Raw genomic sequence first — 25,197 nt, forward strand, 5'->3', positions numbered from 1 at the left:
TTTAGATGTGCCCTGTCTCCTGCGGAGCCGCTATTCCCCATGGTCCTTACGGAGTTCCCAGCATCCACTACGGACTACGAGAAATAGAATTATCGGTAAGTAAATTCTTATTTTAAGTCCTGTTGGAAGAATGGCATAATATAAAGAATTTTTATTAAAAAAAATAATTTTAAAGCAATAAATATGTAGCAGGTTTCCTCTTAGTGAATAAAAATTAAAGGAAGCTAGATGTATGATGGAAAGTTGGCATAGTACTGTAAAAGAGATCCTGAATCAGTTTTGCAATTTAATTTAAACACAGTGGGGGAAATTCAATTATTATTGTCACCCGATTTCCAGCTTAAAATGACGGGAGATCGCAGGGGCGATATTCAATGTATGTTGTTTATAGCACCCATTAGTGTCAGGTTTAGCCATTGGGCCGTCCAAACTGGTAACTATTCTCACATTTTAGCTCGCCAGCACGGGGGAGGAGGGAAGGGGATGGGCTGTGAGCTGAAATGTCTCTCCCCACGGCTCAGCGTGCCAAAATGGAGGAACAATTGTATTACCCTGTTGGAGACCATCGAGTGTCGGCCACGGGGAGAAACAATTTAATTCCCCCCCAGTAATTTTAACTTCTAGGAAACATCTAGATCAAATCTACCAATCATGTTGCCCAAAATTAGAAACATGCAGTAAAATAATGAAAAACATTCCCCCGTGCCCTATGTTGGCTTCTTGATTTTAAGGTTAACAGTTAAAAAGTCCTCAGCTAAAATCACATTTTGTCCTATTAGAATATTTTCTGTTTGTGTTTTAAGTACAGTCACGTCTTCATCCCCTTCTGTGATCTGTCCAGGAGGCTTGTACCTCTGACTGAAGTGCGTCAGAACCAGCTGCTTGGCTCCACATAGCTTGGCAAATTCTGCCGCCATTTTGGGTGTACTGTGGCCATGTTCTTTGGCTTTGTCCATCTGGCCATCATCTAGTGTAGCCTCGTGAATTAGTAGGTCAGCGTCACAACAAAGTTCAGCGGCCCCCGCAGCAGCAACGCCCGAGCAATCTCCTAGAATGCAAACCTTCCTTCCTGGCACAGGATCTCCCAGCACATCCGATGGAGAGATAGTTTGTCCATTCTCAAGGAGAACAGGAGAACCAAGCTTAAGCTTTCCATACACAGGTCCAGGCTGTATACCTGTGCAAAACAAGAAATTATGCAGCCATAACTAGAAGGCAATTTAATATTGTATGCAGTTACATCATTTTTATTTTCTCAAGATTGATTCTCTTGGCAATTATTCCGCAGAGAAGCGAGTATTAAATGCGAGTATCGTGGGTGAAAGCAGCTTTGTACACAAACCAGACCGCTCGCTAGGAGGCCATAATCAGACTAGAAACTACTCCTACCACACAGCTAGTGTTATGGGCCCTACACACTTGCTGAAGTTTCCGATTTGGACGATGGTCTATTTCAACGATTAACGAGCATCGTCCAAATTGGCTTGCTATGCAGAACGAGGGAATACCATCGATGAACGGCCGCGGGGACGCGCATCGTTGATGTATACACACTGAGCGATATGAACGATTTAGCATTCATTACGGAACGAGATTGTTCATATCGGCCGCACACATCGGCAAGTGTGTACGGCCCATAAGTTTCCATGGTGCGACCAATGATGGCATTTAAGGAGGCACCAAGCAATATTCTGTTTCAGTCCTTTGGACATTCGCCGTGTACACAAGGTGAGGCGTATTTGCATAACGGAGCAGAAGTGCGACCGCCAACAGACACTGCTGCCTCCACCTCTATCTCAGGCCTAAGGTATTTAGTTTATATATTTTATTTTTATTGCTAACTTTATGGAAGTCTGAGCTGGATTTCTGAGGTGTTTATCAGCCATGAAGTAGTTAAGTTGCAAATTCAGCAACTGCAACTATTTTGTACATTTCGGTTCATACTAACCTTACAAAAGAAAATCTGCAAAATGCTAACATTTTGCTTCCACTGCTATTTTTGCGGTTACTATTATGAAGCTACTAGAAGACAAAAGAAATAGGTTTAACTCATTTATTTAAGATGCAAATAAGTTTCAGCCACCCCACCACTATGCAGCCCTTAAGAACGTGAAGAGAAGGCAGGGGCGACGTGATAAATCTGCAGGAACCTGCCACCATCCTAATCAGGGTAGAGGATTTCAGACTCGCCATTTTCCCATTACCCACACACTTATCAATCTTTGTGTGTCTGAATGCACAATCTGATCACATGTTCCAGACATCACTTTACTAGGGCAGTACGGACGGTGTAATGGTTAGCATTACTGCCTCACAGCACTGAGGTCACGGGTTTGATTTCCACCATGGCCCTGTGTGGAGTTTGTATATTCTCCCCGTGCTTGCGTGGGTTTCCTCCGGGTACTCCAGTTTCCTCCCACAAACCAAAAATATACCGGTAGGTCAATTGGCTCCCAACAAAATTAACCCTAGCATGAATGTGTGTGTGCGCATGTGATATGGAACATAGATTGTAAGCTCCACTGGGGCAGGGACTGATGTGAATGGCCAAATATTCTCTGGAGAGCGCTGCGGAATATGTGTGCGCTATATAAATAATACATTTCCACACACAGCGGGTGTGGTTCATTAGGTTGACATACATTGGGTCGACCACGTTTGGTGGACATGCATTAGGTCGACATGATCACTAGGTTGACATGGTCATTAGGTCAACATGTAAAGGTCGATATGAGGTTTTTTACTTTTTTTTGGTGTCATTTTCCTCGAAAAGTGACGGGGAACCACAATTAGTGCATCGTAACCCCTCGCGCTTCAGGTTACCGTTCCCAATTGTAGTCCACGTGAATCGTTAAGTATGAAAAAGGTCAAAAAATTAAGAAAAAATTTTAGTGAAAAACTCATGTCGACCTTTTTCCATGTTGACCTAATGACCATGTCGACCCAATGTATGTCAACCTAACGACCGCCATCCCACACAGCACCCTGAATTTTTGTTGAGTCTCTACTGAAAATTAATCCCACACAAAACTGTGAATTATAATGCAAATTATATTATTGTAAATACTCTGTGAAGGCCCATACAATCAGATGTAGCCAACATAACAGGAAGGGCAAAAATATACCAAAAATCACATTACGCAGCAAAAACAAACATATATTTAGTGTGTCTGTGGGAAACAGGTCTACCAAATGGAGTCAGTAGAGCAGGGATGGGGAACCTTCGGCCCTCCAGCTGTTGCTAAACTACATATACCAGCATGCCTTCCATGCTAAAACTGTTGCAGGGCATGCTGGGATGTGTAGTTCAAAAACAGCTGGAGGGCTGAAGTTTACCCATCCCTGCAATAGAGGATCAAACATCCAATTGATAATGACTAGAGATCGTATAGATAGATGTCCGCCAAGTATTAAGTCTTCGTCAGTCACAAAGTTGCCACCGCTGGGGAAGAGTACTTTCGTATGTGTGGCGCTTATTGTATCTCTGTGTGATTACTTCTGTTATCCATCTAGAAATAAGCCTGCGTGGAAGGGGCATGACCTTTCCGAGCTCCAGTCGCCATCACAAACTGCTGTTCTGCGTTTCTAAAAGACCCTTCTGTCCTGGATATATAGGGATTGCGCACAATTGATTTAGTACAGTAAATGCAGTTTCCTCTAATTTTCCTTCACTGGCATGGGGGGGAAAAAGGATGGGGACACAATCTCCTAGGTAGGCAACATATGGCACTCCAGATGCTGTGGAACTACACATCCCAGCATTCCCTGTCACAGTTTTGCTGTTAGGGCATGCTGGGATGCGTAGTTCCGCAGCAGGTGGAGTGTCACAGGTTGCCTACTCCCTGTCATAGTTGACATGAAAAGGTGATGCAACCTTTGGTAGGAAAGTTGCACTGCTCTTAACACCACTTTAACTATATTTAGAAAGGGTTCTTTGCCCCCCAAGTGCCTGTAATATTCTCTTTCTTCCAGCAGAAGTAACAGACTTTAGAAATACTACTTTCCAGGTCATCCATCTCTGAGGAACGGGGGGACAATAGTTTGAACTGTGTTTCTGTAAGTACTAAGCTGAGATCCCCTTCACTCCAAACAGGGTTCGGTATGATATACCACTCGTCTGGATGCTGGCGGTCACACAACGACACTGGAATCCCGAGATTGAAGCTCCCGGTGTGAGAGTGGGTAAGTATTTTTACCCCCTAACTCTACGGGGGTGGCGGATAAGGGCTAACTCTCCAGGGGTCTTGTCCAAGCAATTTAATACGTTAATAAGTTTTCTAACACAGGAACGGGGCAAAATTTAAAGAATTTAAAGAACACTGTATAAACATGGAATTATATTGCCTCCAGAAGTGCGCAGAAGAATTTCCAGTCTAGAATGAGGGGAGGGAGATAGGGAGATTGGAAGTTTTAGCTATTAGAACTGATCCTGAGCCAGCACTCCGGTAACCAGGGCCCTACCCCCTGTTTTGCAACGACCAGAGTATCCCAGAGGTCTAGTTGTAAAATGACTCCTCTCTACCTGTCTAGAATGGACTCATACCAGTTGTAAAGGCTGCACCGGAGTATTGTAGAAATGTTTCTCTCCACACATACATAAATATTCTGGTGCACAATATCAATACGAATTAACACTGTACATTTGCAAACCACAATCTAGAACAGGGGTAGCCAACAGTGCACGTTTTCCAGGTCTCCTCCCAGAGTCACAAGTGTAGTGATTAGCTCCATCTGTGGATCTTTTAAAATGTGTCAGTGAGTAATGACTGCACCTGTGCACCTGCCAGGTGAGCTGGAAAACACGAACTGTTGGTAGCTCTCGAGGACCAGGGATGGCTACCACTGATCTAGAATATATGGGTGGGAGGGAGGGGGGCTGGACTGCACACTCCGACTAAACATATTGAGAGGTGCTACCATGCTAAGACTTGTAGTGCCACACACAGAAAAAAAAAGTCTACAGGTGCACTCTCTATTTACCAACCACACACAAACATTTTCTAACTTAGCCAACCTGCATTATTATCTTTTACAGTTTGGATGGAATTTTCAAGGACTGATGTAGAATTTAATCACTATCAATAGCATGATCGAGGTCTGCTTCTGGTTAAGGCCAGAGCATACAGGGAAGTGCCATCTAACGCGTATCTTTATGAGGCCAATAGCTTCCCAGAATGTTCTTTGACTTTTTGAAGGATATACAATCATCCACACAGCCATCATCAAGGCCTTCATGGAGTACTTGAACAGCATTGATCGAGGAAAGATTATTAACATCATAAGCACAAGTAATTCAATAAAGACCTGACAACACCTTACCGAGTTCTCTTAGTTTGTTCACATTGAGTTTGCCCGGCCGGTCTCTCTCAGCGATCACAAACCCAAAGGACGGAATACGATGAAAAAGTTTGAACGCTTTCACGATGAACTGCTCATTTTCGAGGAGCAAGTAGGAACCTTTGGTGTCCGCACAGATAGTCTGCTCTTCTGGCGAGCAGCCATTGGCTGGTCCCCAACTGGAGAAGTCTTTATACTCCTCTGCTGGACACTGGTCTTCTGAAGGTATCAATTCATGGACGGAATATGGGAAAGCGAGCTGCGAGTGGGATACTTCCAGACTCATTCTGATAAAGTTCCTCAGACCCACAGGGCCATAGATGTCCACATGCTGCTTACTCGGAGTAGAGCCACACTGGAGACTGACGGTACAGAGGAACCCAGGAAGCCCGAACAGGTGATCCCCATGTAAGTGTGTGATAAAGATCTTGGTGATTCTGCCTATAGACACAAACACAAATCCCCCCAAAAAAGTTAACATAATCCACACACAACTCACTGTAAACAGGTTTATTTGGAAAAAGTCCATTTGCTCAAACATAACTGAGATACATCAGGAATGTACCAGGTTTTCCCTTAAAAAAATAATAAACAAAATTACATATACACACACATAATATATTCTTATATATATATATATATATATATATATATAACGCTATAATAGAATATATTATTATAATAGATCTATAGATAAATATATTATATATATATATATATATATATATATATATATATATATACACACACTAGGTGCTTCATCGCGCCCTACGGGCGCTCTTCATACCGTCGCAAGGGGCTACGCCCCCTTAACCCTTGCATGCCTTTCTGGGGTTCAATATTTGTGTTATATGGAGCATCACCTGCATTCCTTTGTTAGTGGTTAAATATTGCACAATGAAAGGGTGTGCGATGGTGAAGGAGGCGCAGCCCCTTGCGACGGCGTGAACAGCACCTGCAGGCCACAATGTACAGAATGTAGCGGGTGCGGGGGGTACTGCGGATGGTGTCTGTAGATGCTGCGGATGGAGGGGGGGCGGAAGTGGGGGTGGGGCCCGGATGGGGAAGGGTTGGGAGGTGCTGCGGGTAGGGGAGGGGCAGAGGAGTGGGGGATGCAGATGAGGGAGGGGTCCGGAGGCACTGAAGGTGGGGGAGGGGCAGGGGTGCCAAGGGTGGGGGAGGAGCTGGTGTGGGGATGTTGCAGATGGGTGAAGGGTTCCGGAGGTGCTGTGGGATGGGAAGGGGCGGGAGTGCTGCTGGTGGGGTAGGGGTCCGCAGACGCCATGGGTAGGGGAGGGGCAGGTACGGGTGTTGCGGCGGATGGGGAAGGAGGTCCGGAGGTGCTGCAGGTGGTGGAGGGGCAGGTGCGGGGGTGCTATTGGTGGGGGAGGGGTGGGTGAGGGGGGGACCGCGGATGGAGGAGGGTGTCTGCAGATGCTGCGGGTGGAGGGGGGCAGGTGTGGGGGAGACATATAAGGGGGGTGAATGGTGGAGGGGGCCTGGAGATTGCTGGGGGCGGTGAAGGGGTGGAGGAGTGGGAGCCGCGGGTGGTGTAGGGGGTCTGGAGGCACAGCATGTGGGGGAGGGGTGGAGTGCCGCATGTGGTGGAGGGGAAGGTGCGGAGGTGTGGTGCATTGGGGAGAGGTCTGGAGGTGCTGCGGGTACTGTACCTGCCAAAAAGGTAGTTGGAGGGTATGCAGTAACAGAGCCAGGACAGGGGTGACAGGGTCAGAACAGGGTTGACGGGGCCAGGACAGGGGTGACGGGGCCAGGACAGGGGTGACGGGGCCAGGACAGGGGTGACGGGGCCAGGACAGGGGTGACGGGGCCATGTCAAAGTCAGAAAAATATCACTATGCACACTGCCATATTTGCACCTCATACAGGTCCGCGCTGCGCATGCGTGCGCTCTCCCGTGCGTGCGCATACTCGCTGCTGCGGGCACCCGCGGGCACGCGGTATGTGCATTTACGGTAGAGTTTATGTGTTCGTAGCGTGCGACTCAATCGTTACATATTTTCACCATATAATGTATTTTGTAGATCATGGTCCCTTTGATAGATTCTGAAAGTTTAGTTAACGTAGCATGTTCATGGACAGAGAAATCCCACTTTGTTTGATACGAAGGGTCAGACAGGAGTAATACAGTGATGTTTAGTATCCATCGGAAGAGTATTTAATTAGCAATATTCCGGTGTTGGTTTGAAGCGAATTAATCGCTCGTGCGAATAGTTATGGACATAAGAAGTTTATGTTCATTTACTATTATTTGCACTTACTTATCCATGCGGCGGGAAACCTAGTTTCCCACCCACCTGAGCAGTTGGAAATCGTCACAGCCCACCTGTATGAATCAACCTATGACCTTTTGTTATAATGCGAGGAGGAATTCCTGTGTCCAATGAACAATGAGATTGTAGGGACCATTGAATTGTATTGTGTGTGGGGCATAAATAGACAAGCCGATCACATCCAGCTCTGACTCTTCAACGGTTCTCATTGCTGATAATCGGGAGCTGGATGTCCAGAGGCGCATGCGATCGTTCCCCTTTGTGCGTAAGTTTTTCTCCGTAATCATATTGTCTTTCTTGTTGTTATGGGCCATATCTCTCTCTCTCTCTCTCTCTCTTCTCCTCTTTCTCTCGTATTCTCTTAAACGTAATAGTATTGTATTGTATTTACTGTGTAGTTACCTGGTTAGTTAGTCTATGTTATATTGTAGTGTATAACTTGTATTGTATTAAGTCTTTTGCAAGTATAACATTCATAATATATATATTAGGCGTTGGACCCTAAGCCTAGGTATCCGAGTATTTCTTATAGTGTTAAATATTCACAGAGCGTCGGTGACGCTCAAACAGCTTTTAAGTTAATAAGGTTACACTGTGTTGCATCTACACCCTATCTCTACACTAAGGTTTTACTGCATATAACATTGTTTATGGTTTAGATATAAAGGTCTAACATTGTGAGCGTCAGCGCCGCTGGTGATCTCCTCGTGGTCCCGAGCGTCCGCTACGCTATAGCGAATCATTACGTTAGTCGGCAGCAAATAGCGTGCCTGCCTGTGATCTCTTGGCCGTGAGCGAACGTGACGCTTGAGCGTCTCGACCACGGCTAAGCGATTGTTACGCAACGTGCGTACCCTTACGGTACTCCATAAGTAAATAGCGTACAGTGTTCTTAGACCTCACAAAGGGTTTTATATAAGATAAATATTTAAATTTATCAATTGGCGGCTCGTCCTGTCCTTCACATATCTCTGCTAGGTAGTTTCAGCAGACATTATCCATCAGCAAAGGGCGGGAGATCATATTCTTCGCAGTGCTGACGGGATAAGCGTCTGCTTCGCTTAGTAAAGGGTGCTGAAGGAATCCGGGAACCGGAGGTAAGAACAACACGCTAGTATCTTTTAAAACTGTTTTATTTCTGTTTTGCGTACACACGCATATAGCTGCATTTCTTTTTCGTATATTTTCATATCACTCTCCTGGTTGCCATTTCACAATTGATAACGTGCTGAGAAAGATTTGTTGCTATTGTTAGTTAAAGAGTAAAAACGATATATTAAGGGGTAATTTGTAAAACACACGCACAGCTTCGCCTGAGATACAAGGAAAGACCTGTGTGGTGCTTGGTAGATGATTACACTTAAAGATCATCTACATTGATAAACGTGCTAATTGTATTTTTGTATGGCCAGCGTACACGTGTCTCTAACAAAAGGCTGAGACTCGCGAACGCAACACAAAGGCCGACGCACGCAGCGTATATTACGCAACGGAGCGTCTGGGTACGCCCACCGAAACTCAAATCGCACAATAGCATTGTTTTAGTGGGGGCGGTATAATATAGCCACGTGATAATAGCACAAATTGATTTCAGTTTTTCCAAAACTTAGTTTAAATACCTTACTTTACTGTAATGCCTCTGGGGACAGCTATCAGACTACGGGAAATGATTTTTCTGATCAGAAAACTATAAGAATGATAGTGGGTTGAAAACGGTATGAGTGTATTGAATCCCGCTTTGTGAACTGAGTGATCTGGGTGATCTTTGGTGGAACGTGATGAGCACGGTCTGAGTGAAAACGTGCAACAGAGTGTGATAAAGTTTTCGTTGTATTACGCTCTGGCTGTTTTGGAGCACAGTAGGGAGACTCCAATGATCCTACCATTTATGGGCAACAAGTGTTTATAAGTGGTACGATTGGACCGCACGGTTGTATGTGTGACCAATAACGCAACGTGATATGAGGTAGATGCCCTCATACGTGTTGTAGGGAGCACATGCAAGCGTGATTTGTGTAAAGAAAAAGGAAGGGAATTTTCTCAGGAAAATCTCTAGAGATAGGGCCTGTAACGGTTACACGTGTCTGCTAAAAGGGGCGGATTCGTTGTACTCGGAGCAGAAGAAGTTCAGTGGAAGAGCTTTAAGGATTTCCAACGTAGACTGTGTTTGGTGTATTTTAGGAAGTTTTTTCTGTGTAAGGTCCACAATGGAAGCCAAGTGCACAACACAGGGACGTTCAGCAGTCAGGGTTCAGACTGCAGAGGCTTGCAGACCCCGAGGGTCTGCTCGGTTAGTAATGTGGAGGAGGTATGGTCCCCACACTGAGACCTTTTGTGATGAATGGACACGAATGACTGCGGGGGATAAAGCACCATTTCCTGGGATAGGTAGTTTTGACTTAGAGGTATTGCATAATTTAAGGCGAAGGATCTGTCTCATAAAATCCTGGAAACAACGGGTTAAACATGATGATTGTTTGCAGCTATGGCTACAGGAAAGTGAAATGCAAAGAAATGTAACTTGCATACCTAACTTTCATCTTGAGAGGAGAGACATGGCAATGGAGAGGATTATGGTTGCGGAGAAAGGCACAATGGGGTGCGATAAAAGTGCACTTAGTAACTATATTAAGAATGAATGTAACAAACGTAATAAGGTTTATAAAAATGAAAGTGTTAAATGTACAACTATTAACCCATGCAAGTCGCACCCCTTGTTAAACTTTCCTCAGGAACACCAACAAGAAAGTGAGCCCAGCACAATGTCGGAGCCTTTTCCAGCAGCCATCACACAAGACATCCAGGTGGACGCGACCAAATCGGTAAAGACTGTAATCAAACCCCCTAACGGAGGGTCAGGTGAGGTCGTGTCCACAGGTACGTATGGTATTATACATCACGCACAAACAAATGTACCTCATATCGTGGAATCAATTCAGAATGACGTTACTGGACTTAATCCTGTCAGGGTAATTGCAGTACCAAATGGGAAAACTGACTCTTCATGAGTCACTCCTGTCAGGAACATCGCCATGTACTGCCCCTTTTCCCGAACAGAATTAAGGACAATTCTGTCTGAATTTCCTGATCCCAGGAAAGACTTAGTTGCTTGTCAAAAATACATTAGAGTGCTAGGAAACACTGCAGAGCCAAATAACAAAGATTGGAGGACAGTTTTGAGGGCATGTTTACCCCCCGATGTTGATTAATTGAAATTTATCGCTGATTGTAAGCTAGATGAGGAAGTACCACTAACAGACAAGTATAACCAAGATAATGTAAAAAGAATCAATCTACAGTTGAAAGAATATTTTCCTGCAGTAGTAAAGTGGAATAAAATCTTTACAATAAAACAAAAAGAAGGTGAATCCGCATCAGAGTATTTTCACCAGGCTCTGCAGGATATGGCTAGGTACACTGGTATAGATGACATTGAAACTAACGTACACCACAGAGAGGTAGCTGTGTCTGTATTAATGGACAGCTTAAAAGACACACTAAAAATTAGGGTACAAACCTCTATACCTCATTGGAGAGGTATCTCAGTGGCTGCATTAAGAGAGTCCGCTATCGAGCATGACCAAAATATCCAAAGAACCAGGGAAGCACAGGGAGAGCGGTTGATGGTACTGAGCATCCAAGCACTAGAGGAGGCATCAAGTCGACCGGAACCCCAGGCCCCTAGCACATGGAGAAAGCCAAGGATTTGTTATCATTGTAGAAGAGAAGGGCATTATGCCAGCAACTGTAATAACCCACATAAAGTCAGACCCCCTAGACCAAGGAATGAGCAAAGATATGACACATCTAATTATAATCAGGGATCACATAGGAAGAATTTTGAGCCACACCCATAACATGTAGTCAGGAAAGGTGATCATTAGGACTGATGGTAAGCCTGAGGTAACAGTTAATAAATTGGGAGGTCATTCCCTGAAGACACAGGAATGACCGGGTGAAACGTTGTAAATGTATCTGTGGAATGTTTCTTTTTCTCTCCCCATCTCTGACAATTATTGGTAGGACTCAAACATTGCATATCTGCTTGGTCTTTGCAGAAGTCTACCAAACCCCAGCATGACCTATCCGCACCAATGTATTCTGGCCAGATACAGACAATGGAATATGGAAGTGCTGGGGGGAGGGACTGCGCAAGGAAACCATTGGACATGTAGATATGACAGCCTGATGATCTGACAATGTTTTAGAAAATGTTTATGTTTGAAAAAAAAAAAATTTTTCTTCTTTTTCTCTGTTGTTTATTGATGTGTTATGTTATATATATATATATATATATATATATATATATATATATATATATACACACACACACACACACACATGTGAACGGTTCTCTCTCTCTTGTTGTTTTTTTTCCTCTCCCTCTTCTCACTCATGTTTTCATGTTTTAAAGATGGTATGTCACACATCAGTTAGACAAATGGTAATGCAAGATTTTTTTTGCTCCTTACAGAAAGATCGCTGGTTTGGAAGGAATATTGCATCACCGGAATGTTCATTTGGAAGACTGAGAGACAGCACCTTTGAGATGACAGCAGAACAAGAAGAACAACAAGACTAGAGAACTTAATTATCGTAACAAGTTTCTCTCCCCCTCAAACTGTTTTTCTGTACCCCCATTACAAATTTCTTCTTTTCTCCTCCTGTAAGATGGACTTGCCCAAAGAGACTGTGATATGGATTTTCCTGTTGACCATGATGTTGACCAGAGCAGTCTGTTCCGGCGAGAGTACCAGTGAGGTCGAGAAAGGATCCAGAAAGGTTCCGATGACTGAGACGGAGGTGTAAATTTCCAATAGCAATACAACCACCAAGCAAAAGGCGAGTACCGGAAACGATCTAACAGCCATGTTATTTGTAAACACTGTTAGCTGAAAAGAAAACTGTATCTGTAGGCTCTGTGACCATGTAGTTGAGGATGCGTGCATTAAGAAATGCCAATCCAGTTTTAATATCCACATGGACCGGCATCCCTTGAGTGACTATCACTCTTTAGTGGGTAGTGTGTTAAATCCAACAGATTGTTGGGTATGCTCTCAAGTACCTCAAGGTCATAAGCAAATCAGGACTAGTATCATTTCCTTTACCGATAGGGGAGGTACTTGAGCTAAAGGGTGGGAGACCGGTGGACAGGAGGTTTAATATCTCCAGTCCTCCTAGTTTGAAGCTCCACCAATATCATGTGGATAGATCCCTAATATGTTTTAACATTTCCAATCCCCGAAAGCCGGGAAGTTGGGAAGTGTCATTGAGCAACCAAACCATGACCTTTTCATATAGGGCAGATAGAATGCCTACAGATACAGAGCTTATACGCCACATAGCCAGTAGAGAAAAATCTTTCCGATATAGGTATACCCTAGGAAGTAGGATTACGAGAGTTGGAGAGGTATCACCAGGATACTGCGCACATATCGTACAAACTGATACGTGTACTAGACAGATGGGAGAATTAGGGTTAGGAGATTTCACATGGAAGATGTGTAATATGGTTATGTCCTACTCCGTCCCATATGTTCTCCCCGATGATGCATATTTCATATGCGGGAGGAAGGCGTATAAGTGGCTTGCCCCAAACTCTGAAGGATTGTGTTATATTGGAAAAGTACTGCCTGAAGTAATGACTGTATCACATGCCAAAATGAAAGATATACACCGCGTTGCCCAAGCTCCTTATACTCACACTCATTACGAGCACGTAGTTAAACGGCACCTGATAGAAAGAACAGAGCATCCGGCCTCTGACATGATCCATGAATCCACCGGGATTCAGTTTCTAATCGCGTTAGATTTCACTCGCACCGCCAGAGGAGTGTTGAATTATAAATACATATCTGCGCTCGCAAATTTGTTAGATAATATCACTGAAATGTATGATGACATGTTTAGGTATACTGGAAGAGAACTTCAAGCTTATAAAACAGAACTGGTCCAGCATAGAATGGTTCTTAACTATCTCACAGCAGTGACAGGCGGATATTGTGTCACACTGGCAACGCAGTACGGCGTGAAATGTTGCACATATATTACTAATAGCACCGAGGATCCGGTCGAGGTCATAGACCAAAAGATGGACGATATTCTCCAATTGAAGTGGGAATTTCGCAGGAGACACAATCTCACTCTTGCTGCTGTAGGTAATGAGCTGACTGGTTGGGTGTCATGGTTGAACCCGCGAAATTGGTTCTCTGGTTTAGGAGAATGGGCTCAAGGAGTCATAATGGATGTAGGGAAGTTTCTCCTATGTATCTTAGGTGTTGTCATAACGATTGGCTTGATATTTAGATGCGGTCAGGCTTTAATGAAGTGCAAACGAAGTACCAGGGTGATGAGTTTAAGGAGTGAGGAAACTGTAATTCCAATGGATTTGATTTATGACCCAAATGTAGAAACAATGATGTGATGAAAATGCGATTTCTACGGTCCGTTTCTTTCACCTGTTTTTCCGTTTTCCTCCAAGGTAAAAAGACCCACTTGGACGAGGAATTTGATGAGCCGATATACAGACAACAGATGGATTAAAGAAGAAGTTTTGACAACCTTATACACAGATTTTTGATGAACTATGCCATAGATCCCCAGTTTCCCTAGAAATTTTAAAATTACGCTAGCCCAACACTTTTGTAAATCTATGGACATTGACAAAGCTTTTGCTCGCACCTTATGGGCAAAAGCACAAAGAAGACTGCATTCAACAGACAAGACTTCAACCGACAAATGTTAATTTACCTGACATAGAATACCACTGCATTTACCGTAATTATGTCTTTTCTTCATCTCTACAACCTCCAGGTAATTACACACATAGTCGATAGGGAATACAGGCACAGATATCAGCAATCACATATTCCCCCATTCATGTATCAACTAAAATGTGCTCCCCATTTTGTTACAACCACAGCCGAAAAGAGCTCGGTAAAGTTTGACGGCCCATCCACAGACCCGTACCACGGGATAAGAAGGAATTCAAATGTATACTTCGCAATACCTCGAAGCTTGATTTAAAACACGTACGGCACGATGATACATGACCCCCAAACACGGATTCATACACACATACTTCTGCTATCTCACTAGGTCATACCCTTTTCCTACCTTCTCCTCTCCTCCCCTACCCAACCATGTAAATGTATTAACCCCTGACATATATTTTTCTCGTTTTGAAATGTTTTAGGAAGTGGCAGTTATTGTTGACTGCCAAAGGGTGGACTGTCAAAGTCAGAAAAATATCACTATGCACACTGCCATATTTGCACCTCATACAGGTCCGCGCTGCGCATGCGTGCGCTCTCCCGTGCGTGCGCATACTCGCTGCTGCGGGCACCCGCGGGCGCGCGGTATGTGCATTTACGGTAGAGTTTATGTGTTCGTAGCGTGCGACTCAATCGTTACATATTTTCACCATATAATGTATTTTGTAGATCATGGTCCCTTTGATAGATTCTGAAAGTTTAGTTAACGTAGCATGTTCATGGACAGAGAAATCCCACTTTGTTTGATACGAAAGGTCAGACAGGAGTAATACAGTGATGTTTAGTATCCATCGGAAGAGTATTTAATTAGCAATATTCCGGTGTTGGTTTGAAGCGAATTAATCGCTCGTGCGAATAGTTATGGACATAAGAAGTTTATGTCCATTTACTATTATTTGCACTTACTTATCCATGCGGCGGGAAACCTAGTTTCCCACCCAAAAATTGGGGGTTTTTTATCTGCGCACTGAGTCCTCTCTGCTTCGGACAAGCTGCCGTACTAAATAGGTGACCACCTACGTACGTAAATCTATAGACAGGTAATTGTACTGCGCTCAGTCCTATGTTCATCTGTAGAAGATGAAAGTTTATATACTGATAGTGTTCTGTGTAGTTGATAAGGGTAGTAGTAATAAACTATAACTGAAAGGAGATTTTGTGTCTGTGTGTACCGTTTGCCTTGTAAGTTTAATGAACAACAGACTTGATTGAAGAAATTAATAGGACTTTATTCTAATCATAAACTGACCTCCGTTATGGTGCGTTTTAGTAACAGAAAAAAATGAAAACATAAAAATAAAAATAATAATAATCAATGATAAATATTGATGCAAATTTCTAAATTGAAAAAACAAAGATAAATCAAGAATAAAAAACAGGTCAAAAATAGAAAAAAATAAAATAAAAAAAAGCAATGGTGCTTGAGCAAATGCTCACAGTCCGGAATGATGGGGTAGTGTGGATTTTCAAAAAGTTTCCCACCCACCTGAGCAGTTGGAAATCGTCACAGCCCACCTGTATGAATCAACCTATGACCTTTTGTTATAATGCGAGGAGGAATTCCTGTGTCCAATGAACAATGAGATTGTAGGGACCATTGAATTGTATTGTGTGTGGGGCATAAATAGACAAGCCGATCACATCCAGCTCTGACTCTTCAACGGTTCTCATTGCTGATAATCGGGAGCTGGATGTCCAGAGGCGCATGCGATCGTTCCCCTTTGTGCGTAAGTTTTTCTCCGTAATCATATTGTCTTTCTTGTTGTTATGGGCCATATCTCTCTCTCTCTCTCTTCTCCTCTTTCTCTCGTATTCTCTTAAACGTAATAGTATTGTATTGTATTTACTGTGTAGTTACCTGGTTAGTTAGTCTATGTTATATTGTAGTGTATAACTTGTATTGTATTAAGTCTTTTGCAAGTATAACATTCATAATATATATATTAGGCGTTGGACCCTAAGCCTAGGTATCCGTGTATTTCTTATAGTGTTAAATATTCACAGAGCGTCGGTGACGCTCAAACAGCTTTTAAGTTAATAAGGTTACACTGTGTTGCATCTACACCCTATCTCTACACTAAGGTTTTACTGCATATAACATTGTTTATGGTTTAGATATAAAGGTCTAACATTGTGAGCGTCAGCGCCGCTGGTGATCTCCTCGTGGTCCCGAGCGTCCGCTACGCTATAGCGAATCATTACGTTAGTCGGCAGCAAATAGCGTGCCTGCCTGTGATCTCTTGGCCGTGAGCGAACGTGACGCTTGAGCGTCTCGACCACGGCTAAGCGATTGTTACGCAACGTGCGTACCCTTACGGTACTCCATAAGTCAATAGCGTACAGTGTTCTTAGACCTCACAAAGGGTTTTATATAAGATAAATATTTAAATTTATCAGCCAGGACACGGGCGACGGGGCCAGGACAGAAATGACAGGGACAGGATAGGGGTGACAGGGTCAGTGTAGGGGCGGCAGGACCAGGACAGGGGTGACAGGGCCAGTATAGGGTTGACAGGGCAAGCACAGGGGTGACAGGGCCAGGATAGGGGTAGCAGGGCCAGCATAAGGGTGACAGGGCCAGGATAAGGGTGAAAGGGCCAGGATAAGGGTGGCAGGTCAAGGCCAGGGGTGACAGGGACATGACAGAACACAGGGCACGGGAGAGATTGGTATTAGGGACAGAACAGTGGTGACAGACAGATGTGTCTTACCGGAGTCACTGCTGCTGGCTGCTGCTGTTCCACTCCAACCTGTTGGGATCTGCTGCTGGTGGAGACTTGGCATGGCTGACTCTCTTAGGCTGTAGTACTGCTTCCTCTGCCCGTCCGCATCACTCCCCCCCTCCTCAGTCACACACCGCAGACCTCGCGCAGCTGCCGGGCACTGTGGTAAGGTGAGACTGGGAGTGACTGGTTAGCCCCCAGGAGATGCTGCGGCTGGAGGGAGGAGGGGGTCATAGCATGCACGTGGCGCGGACCTCATGGCTGCTGGGCACTATGGTAAGGGGAGACTGGGAGTGACTGGTTAGCTCCCAGGAGACGCTGCTGCTGGAGGGAGGAGGGGGTCAGAGCCTGCAAGCAGCGCGGACTTCTGCAGCGCTACCCGCCGGCTAAAGTGTGTGAAGGAGCTGGGCGCACCTCACTGTGGGTGGCAGCGCTGCAGCTAGCGGTGGGGTTGCCGGGGCTGGAGATAACAGAGGCAGTACGGAAAGTGCACAGCGGCTGGTGACCCACAAAACTACAGCTAAGAAGCGTGGAGTGTGCGAGAAAGTGACGCTCCTCCCCGCCAGAGAGACCCTGCTGAGTATGCTGATGTGGGGGTCAAGTATGGCATACCCCCTCACACACCCCCATACCTCCCAAATGTCCCAATTTTCGCGGGACAGTCCCATTTTTTGGGGTCTGTCCCGCTGTCCCACCCGCGGGTCGCAGTGTCCTGCGGTGGGGGGTGGGGGGGGGAGGGCAGTTGGAAAGCTCCTGTACTCGCTGTTCTGCTTAGCAGAGCAGCGGTGAATAGTGGAGACAGAGGGGTTACGGATTAAGGGGGGTTCCAGCATCCGAGCCGGATTAAGGGGGGGGCAGGCGGTACGTACCGTTGGCCCCACAGTTTTAGGGGTCCCCCCGGCTCGAGTAGCTCTGTCCCAGCTCAGAAGCTCCCCCAGCAACAACGGCAGCATTGTGCTACAGTCAGCACACGCTGCTGCGTGTTGGCAGGTCTGTGGTGTTGCAGGGAGGCAGCAGTCTCCCTGCTTTCTTCTGCCTGTGCGGGTGTGTAGGGGGAGCGACCACCTCCTCTGGATTTAGCCCTAGCTGAGGGGCCAAAATTCCATAAAAAAAAAAATAAATAAATCCCGGAATTTGCATAAGGGAGCGTGGCCTCGCGTAGCGCGATTAGGCCACGCCCCCAACCCCACAGCAGGCACAGCAATGAGATAGGGCTCCCCTGTCTCAAGTACCCTGTGCCCCCCGGACTCATAATCAGCCCCTGGGGGCATGCCAGCAGCTCACAGAGCGCTGGGCATGCCCCCTCACTGACGAAAACGGGGCCCTCCCGTGAAGCCACGCCCCCTTTTCGGTGTGTGTGTGTGTGTGTGTGTGTGTGTGTGTGTGTGTGTGTGTGTGTGTGTGTGTGTGTGTGTGTGTGTGTGTGTGTGTGTGTGTGTGAAAGCTGGGAGGTATGCACCCCTGCCTGTGCCATGTCCATACCATCTGCTTCTGCTCCTAGTGTCCTATAGATTTGGCCAGATCTGTGACTCATTTGACTAACTCCGCCCACTGTTGTGACTCCGCCCAGCGTTAGCAAATGAATCACAAAATCACAGATCTGGGCTATTATATAGGAGATATATATAATAAGAATTTACTTACCGATAATTCTATTTCTCGTAGTCCGTAGTGGATGCTGGGACTTCCGTAAGGACCATGGGGAAATAGCGGCTCCGCAGGAGACTGGGCACAAAAGTAAAAGCTTTAGACTAGCTGGTGTGCACTGGCTCCTCCCCCTATGACCCTCCTCCAAGCCTCAGTTAGGATACTGTGCCCGGACGAGCGTACATAATAAGGAAGGATTTTGAATCCCGGGTAAGACTCATACCAGCCACACCAATCACGCCGTACAACCTGTGATCTGAACCCAGTTAACAGTATGATAAACGTATGAGCCTCTGACAAGATGGCTCACAACAATAAACACCCCGATTTTTTTGTAACAATAACTATATACAAGTATTGCAGACAATCCGCACTTGGGATGGGCGCCCAGCATCCACTACGGACTACGAGAAATAGAATTATCGGTAAGTAAATTCTTATTTTCTCTGACGTCCTAGTGGATGCTGGGACTTCCGTAAGGACCATGGGGATTATACCAAAGCTCCCAAACGGGCGGGTGAGTGCGGATGACTCTGCAGCACCGAATGAGAGAACTCCAGGTCCTCCTCAGCCAGGGTATCAAATTTGTAGAATTTAGCAAACGTGTTTGCCCCTGACCAAGTAGCTGCTCGGCAAAGTTGTAAAGCCGAGACCCCTCGGGCAGCCGCCCAAGATGAGCCCACTTTCCTTGTGGAATGGGCTTTTACAGATTTTGGCTGTGGCAGGCCTGCCACAGAATGTGCAAGCTGAATTGTACTACAAATCCAACGAGCAATCGTCTGCTTAGAAGCAGGAGCACCCAGCTTGTTGGGTGCATACAGGATAAACAGCGAGTCAGATTTTCTGACTCCAGCCGTCCAGGAAACATATTTTCAGGGCCCTGACTACGTCCAGCAACTTGGAGTCCTCCAAGTCCCTAGTCGCCGCAGGTACCACAATTGGCTGGTTCATGTGAAACGCTGAAACCACCTTAGGGAGAAATTGAGGGCGAGTCCTCAGTTCTGCCCTGTCTGAATGAAAAATTAGGTAAGGGCTTTTGTATGATAAAGCCGCCAATTCAGAGACACGCCTGGCTGAAGCCAGGGCTAACAGCATGACCACTTTCCATGCGAGATATTTCAATTCCACAGTGGTGAGTGGTTCAAACCAATGTGATTTTAGGAGACTCAACACTACATTGAGATCCCAAGGTGCCACTGGAGGCACAAAAGGAGGCTGTATATGCAGTACCCCTTTGACAAACATCTGAACTTCAGGCACTGAAGCCAGTTCTTTTTGGAAGAAGATTGACAGGGCCGAAATTTGAACCTTAATGGACCCTAATTTTAGGCCCATAGATAGTCCTGTTTGCAGGAAATGCAGGAAACGACCCAGTTGAAATTCCTCTGTAGGGGCCTTCTTGGCCTCACACCACGCAACATATTTTCGCCAAATGCGGTGATAATGTTTTGCGGTTACATCCTTTCTGGCCTTGACCAGGGTAGGGATGACTTCATCTGGAATGCCTTTTTCCTTCAGGATCCGGCGTTCAACCTCCATGCCGACAAACGCAGCCGCGGTAAGTCTTGAAACAGACAAGGTCCCTGCTGGAGCAGGTCCTTTCTGAGAGGTAGAGGCCACGGGTCCTCCGTGAGCATCTCTTGCAGTTCCGGATACCAAGTTCTTCTTGGCCAATCCGGAGCCACGAGTATAGTTCTTACTCCTCTCCTTCTTATGATTCTCAGTACTTTGGGTATGAGAGGCAGAGGAGGGAACACATACACCGACTGGTACACCCACGGTGTTACCAGAGCGTCCACCGCTATTGCCTGAGGGTCCCTTGACCTGGCGCAATATCTGTCCAGTTTTTTGTTGAGACGGGACGCCATCATGTCCACCTTTGGTTTTTCCCAACGGTTTACAATCACTTGGAAGACTTCTGGGTGAAGTCCCCACTCCCCCGGGTGGAGGTCGTGTCTGCTGAGGAAGTCTGCTTCCCAGTTGTCCACTCCCGGAATGAACACTGCTGACAGTGCTACCACATGATTTTCCGCCCAGCGGAGAATCCTTGCAGCTTCTGCCATTGCCCTCCTGCTTCTTGTGCCGCCCTGTCTGTTGACGTGGGCGACTGCCGTGATGTTGTCCGATTGGATCAATACCGACTGACCCTGAAGCAGAGGCCTTGCTTGACTTAGGGCATTGTAAATGGCCCTTAGTTCCAGGATATTTATGTGAAGAGACGTTTCCATGCTTGACCACAAGCCCTGGAAATTTCTTCCCTGTGTGACTGCTCCCCAGCCTCTCAGACTGGCATCCGTGGTCACCAGCATCCAATCCTGAATGCCGAATCTGCGGCCCTCTAGAAGATGAGCACTCTGTAACCACCACAGGAGAGACACCCTTGTCCTTGGAGATAGGGTTATCCGCTGATGCATCTGAAGATGCGATCCGGACCATTTTTCCAGCAGATCCCACTGAAAAGTTCTTGCATGGAATCTTCCGAATGGAATTGCTTCGTAAGAAGCCACCATTTTTCCCAGGACTCTCGTGCATTGATGCACTGACACATGGCCTGGTTTTAGGAGGTTCCTGACTAGCTCGGATAACTCCCTGGCCTTCTCCTCCGGGAGAAATACCTTTTTCTGGACTGTGTCCAGAATCATCCCCAGGAACAGTAGACGTGTTGTTGGAATCAGCTGTGATTTTGGGATATTTAGAATCCACCCGTGCTGACGTAGCACCACCTGAGACAGTGCTACTCCGAACTCTTAACTGTTCCCTGGATCTTGCCCTTATCAGGAGATCGTCCAAGTAAGGGATAATTAAGACGCCTTCTCTTCGAAGAAGAATCATCATTTCGGCCATTACCTTGGTAAAGACCCGGGGTGCCGTGGACAATCCAAACGGCAGCGTCTGAAACTGATAATGACAGTTCTGTACCACAAACCTGAGGTACCCTTGGTGAGAAGGGTAGATTGGGACATGGAGGTAAGCATCCTTGATGTCCAGAGACACCATATAGTCCCCTTCTTCCAGGTTCGCTATCACTGCTCTGAGCGACTCCATCTTGAATTTGAACCTTTTTATGTAAGTGTTCAAAGATTTCAGATTTAAAATCTGTCTCACCGAGCCGTCCGGCTTCGGTACCACAAACAGCGTGGAATAATACCCTTTTCCCTGTTGTAGGAGGGGTACCTTGATTATCACCTGCTGGGAATACAGCTTGTGAATAGCTTCCAATACTGCCTCCCTGTCGGAGGGAGACGTTGGTAAAGCAGACTTCAGGAACCGGCGAGGGGGAGACGTCTCGAATTCCAGTTTGTACCCCTGTGATACTACCTGTAGGATCCAGGGGTCCACGTGCGAGTGAGCCCACTGCGCGTTGAAATTTTTGAGACGGGCCCCCACCGTGCCCGAGTCCGCTTGTAAAGCCCCAGCGTCATGCTGAAGACTTGGCAGAAGCGGGGGAGGGCTTCTGCTCCTGGGAAGAGGCTGCCTGGTGCAGTCTTTTTCCTCTTCCTCTGCCCCGGGGCAGAAATGAGTGGCCTTTTGCTCGCTTGTTGTTATAGGAACGAAAGGACTGAGTTTGAAAAGACGGTGTCTTTTTCTGCTGAGAGGTGACCTGGAGTAAAAAGGTGGACTTTCCAGCCGTTGCCGTGGCCACCAGGTCTGATAGACCGACCCCAAATAACTCCTCCCCTTTATACGGCAATACTTCCATATGTCGTTTGGAATCTGCATCACCTGACCACTGTCGCGTCCATAACGCCCTTCTTGCAGAAATGGACATTGCACTTACTCTTGATGCCAGGGTGCAAATATCCCTCTGTGCATCACGCATATATAGTAATGCATACTTTAAATGCTCTATAGTTAATAAAATACTGTCCCTATCCAGGGTATCAATATTTTCAGTCAGGGAATCCGACCAAGCCACTCCAGCGCTGCACATCCAGGCTGAGGCGATTGCTGGTCGGAGTATAACACCAGTATGTGTGTATATACCTTTTAGGATATTTTCCAGCCTTCTATCAGCTGGTTCCTTGAGGGCGGCCGTATCAGGAGACGGTAACGCCACTTGTTTTGATAAGCGTGTGAGCGCCTTATCTACCCTAGGGGGTGTTTCCCAACGTGCCCTAACCTCTGGCGGGAAAGGGTATAGTGCCAATAATTTGTTAGAAATCAGCAGTTTTTTCTCTGGGGAAACCCACGCTTTATCACACACCTCATTTAATTCCTCTGATTCAGGAAAAACTACTGGTAGTTTTTTCACACCCCACATAATACCCTTTTTTGTGGTACTTGTAGTGTCAGAAATGTTCAATGCCTCCTTCATTGCCGTGATCATGTAACGTGTGGCCCTATTGGACATTACGTTTGTCTCCTCACCGTCGACACTGGATTCAGTATCCGTGTCTGGGTCTGTGTCGACCATCTGAGGTAGCGGGCGTTTTAGCGCCCCTGACGGTGTCTGAGACGCCTGAACAGGCACTAACTGATTTGCCGGCTGTCTCATGTCGTCAACAGTTTTTTGCAAAGTGCTGACATTGTCACGTAATTCTTTAAATACGACCATCCAGTCAGGTGTCGACTCCCTAGGGGGTGACATCACTAACACAGGCAATTGCTCTGCTTCCACATCATTTTCCTCCTCATACATGTCGACACAATCGTACCGACACCCAGCACACACACAGGGAATGCTCTGATAGAGGACAGGACCCCACTAGCCCTTTGGGGAGACAGAGGGAGAGTTTGCCAGCACACACCAGAGCGCTATATATATATATATATATGCAGGGATAACCTTATATAAGTGTTACTCCCTTTTATAGCTGCTGTATTATATATTAGCTGCCAATAGTGCCCCCCCTCTCTTGTTTTACCCTGATTCTTGTAGCAGGACTGCAGGGGAGAGTCAGGGAGCCTTCCTTCCAGCGGAACTGTGAGGGAAAATGGCGCTCGTGTGCTGAGGAGATAGGCTCCGCCCCCTTCACGGCGGCCTTTTCTCCCGCTTTTTTCAGGAAAACTGGCAGGGGTTAAATGCATCCATATAGCCCAGGAGCTATATGTGATGCATTTCTTTTGCCATATAAGGTTTTTATAGTGTTTTATTGCGTCTCAGGGCGCTCCCCCCCAGCGCCCTGCACCCTCAGTGACCGGAGTGTGAAGTGTGCTGAGAGCAATGGCGCACAGCTGCAGTGCTGTGCGCTACCTTATTTGAAGACAGGAACGTCTTCTGCCGCCGCTTTCTCCGGACCTCTTCGCTCTTCTGGCTCTTTAAGGGGGCCGGCGGCGCGGCTCCGGGACCCATCCAGGCTGAACCTGTGATCGTCCCTCTGGAGCTAATGTCCAGTAGCCAAGAAGCCCAATCCACTCTGCAGTCAGGTGAGTTCGCTTCTTCTCCCCTTAGTCCCACGATGCAGTGAGCCTGTTGCCAGCAGGTCTCACTGAAAATGAAAAACCTATTTAAAAACTTTTACTCTAAGCAGCTCTGGAGAGCTACCTAGCATGCACCCTTCTCGGCCGGGCACAAAAATCTAACTGAGGCTTGGAGGAGGGTCATAGGGGGAGGAGCCAGTGCACACCAGCTAGTCTAAAGCTTTTACTTTTGTGCCCAGTCTCCTGCGGAGCCGCTATTCCCCATGGTCCTTACGGAAGTCCCAGCATCCACTAGGACGTCAGAGAAATATATATATATATATCTCCAGTTCCAAAATCCGTCACTCCAAGAAAATATACAGTTGTAGCTGCTCCAGCGCCCCCACACCTGTAACAGAAGAAATGAAGCGGCACTCGGAGTCTTCATGAAGTGCAAACCAGCAATCAAGCTTTAATATTCAACGTTTCGGGGTCACCCCCTTCATCAGGATAACAAACATAACACACAAAAATGTATACATTACCATCACCAATCTGATCAAAGGCTCTTCCCGCTCGCACGCCCAGGACCTGGCCGCCGCACCCCCTCCACGGTAATGACCAGAAGCGGAAGTGACGCGGCCCAGCCCGGCCGGCGTTGGGCCGTAGCCTAGGAGACCTGACACAGCTCAGTGCGATGCGCATCATAGGTAACCTAGGTTACCCATTGTAAACAGGATGTAACACGCACTGTAACAAAGTACCAGCGCAGACAGCCAAATAAGCCGTGCATAACATGTGCTAACGCATACAACACGCAATCAGCATGTGCGGTGTCACTTCCCCAAAATATCCAAACAACATTACATATAGCAAACTATTACAAAAACAGTGATCACAATTCCTACATCACATATGTGATCCTTTAACTGCTGCAGCATGCATAAACTGACTACATAAAAAATGAATACGCCCTCAACTTATCTCAAAAATCAATCAATAATATACTTCCTGAAATAAATGATCTATTGGTATACCTATATACTTGTACTCTACTGATCTAATAATCTGTAAATGTATAAAAAT

General features: G+C 46.2%; 1 protein-coding gene across 4 annotated transcripts in view; it reads right to left on the reverse strand.

Annotated features, from left to right (window-relative positions):
* Nucleotides 1–273: 273 nt before the first annotated feature.
* Nucleotides 274–25,197, reverse strand: part of ELAC1 (elaC ribonuclease Z 1) — a 33,288-nt gene continuing 8,364 nt past the window's right edge. For 3 of the 4 annotated variants that reach the window (XM_063960152.1, XM_063960162.1, XM_063960143.1), the window contains exons 3-4: nt 5,320–5,778; nt 274–1,177 (exon numbers count right to left, since the gene is read on the reverse strand). In XM_063960152.1, coding sequence (XP_063816222.1) covers nt 708–1,177; nt 5,320–5,778 — 929 coding nt within the window. In that variant the 3' untranslated portion in view covers nt 274–707. Of the gene's footprint in view, nt 1,178–5,319; nt 5,779–11,145; nt 11,259–25,197 lie in introns of those variants that run through there. The other variant, XM_063960171.1, reaches the window with a different exon arrangement.

The sequence above is a fragment of the Pseudophryne corroboree genome, chromosome 1 (genome assembly GCF_028390025.1).
Source record: "Pseudophryne corroboree isolate aPseCor3 chromosome 1, aPseCor3.hap2, whole genome shotgun sequence".
NCBI classification, from domain to species: Eukaryota; Metazoa; Chordata; class Amphibia; order Anura; family Myobatrachidae; genus Pseudophryne; species Pseudophryne corroboree.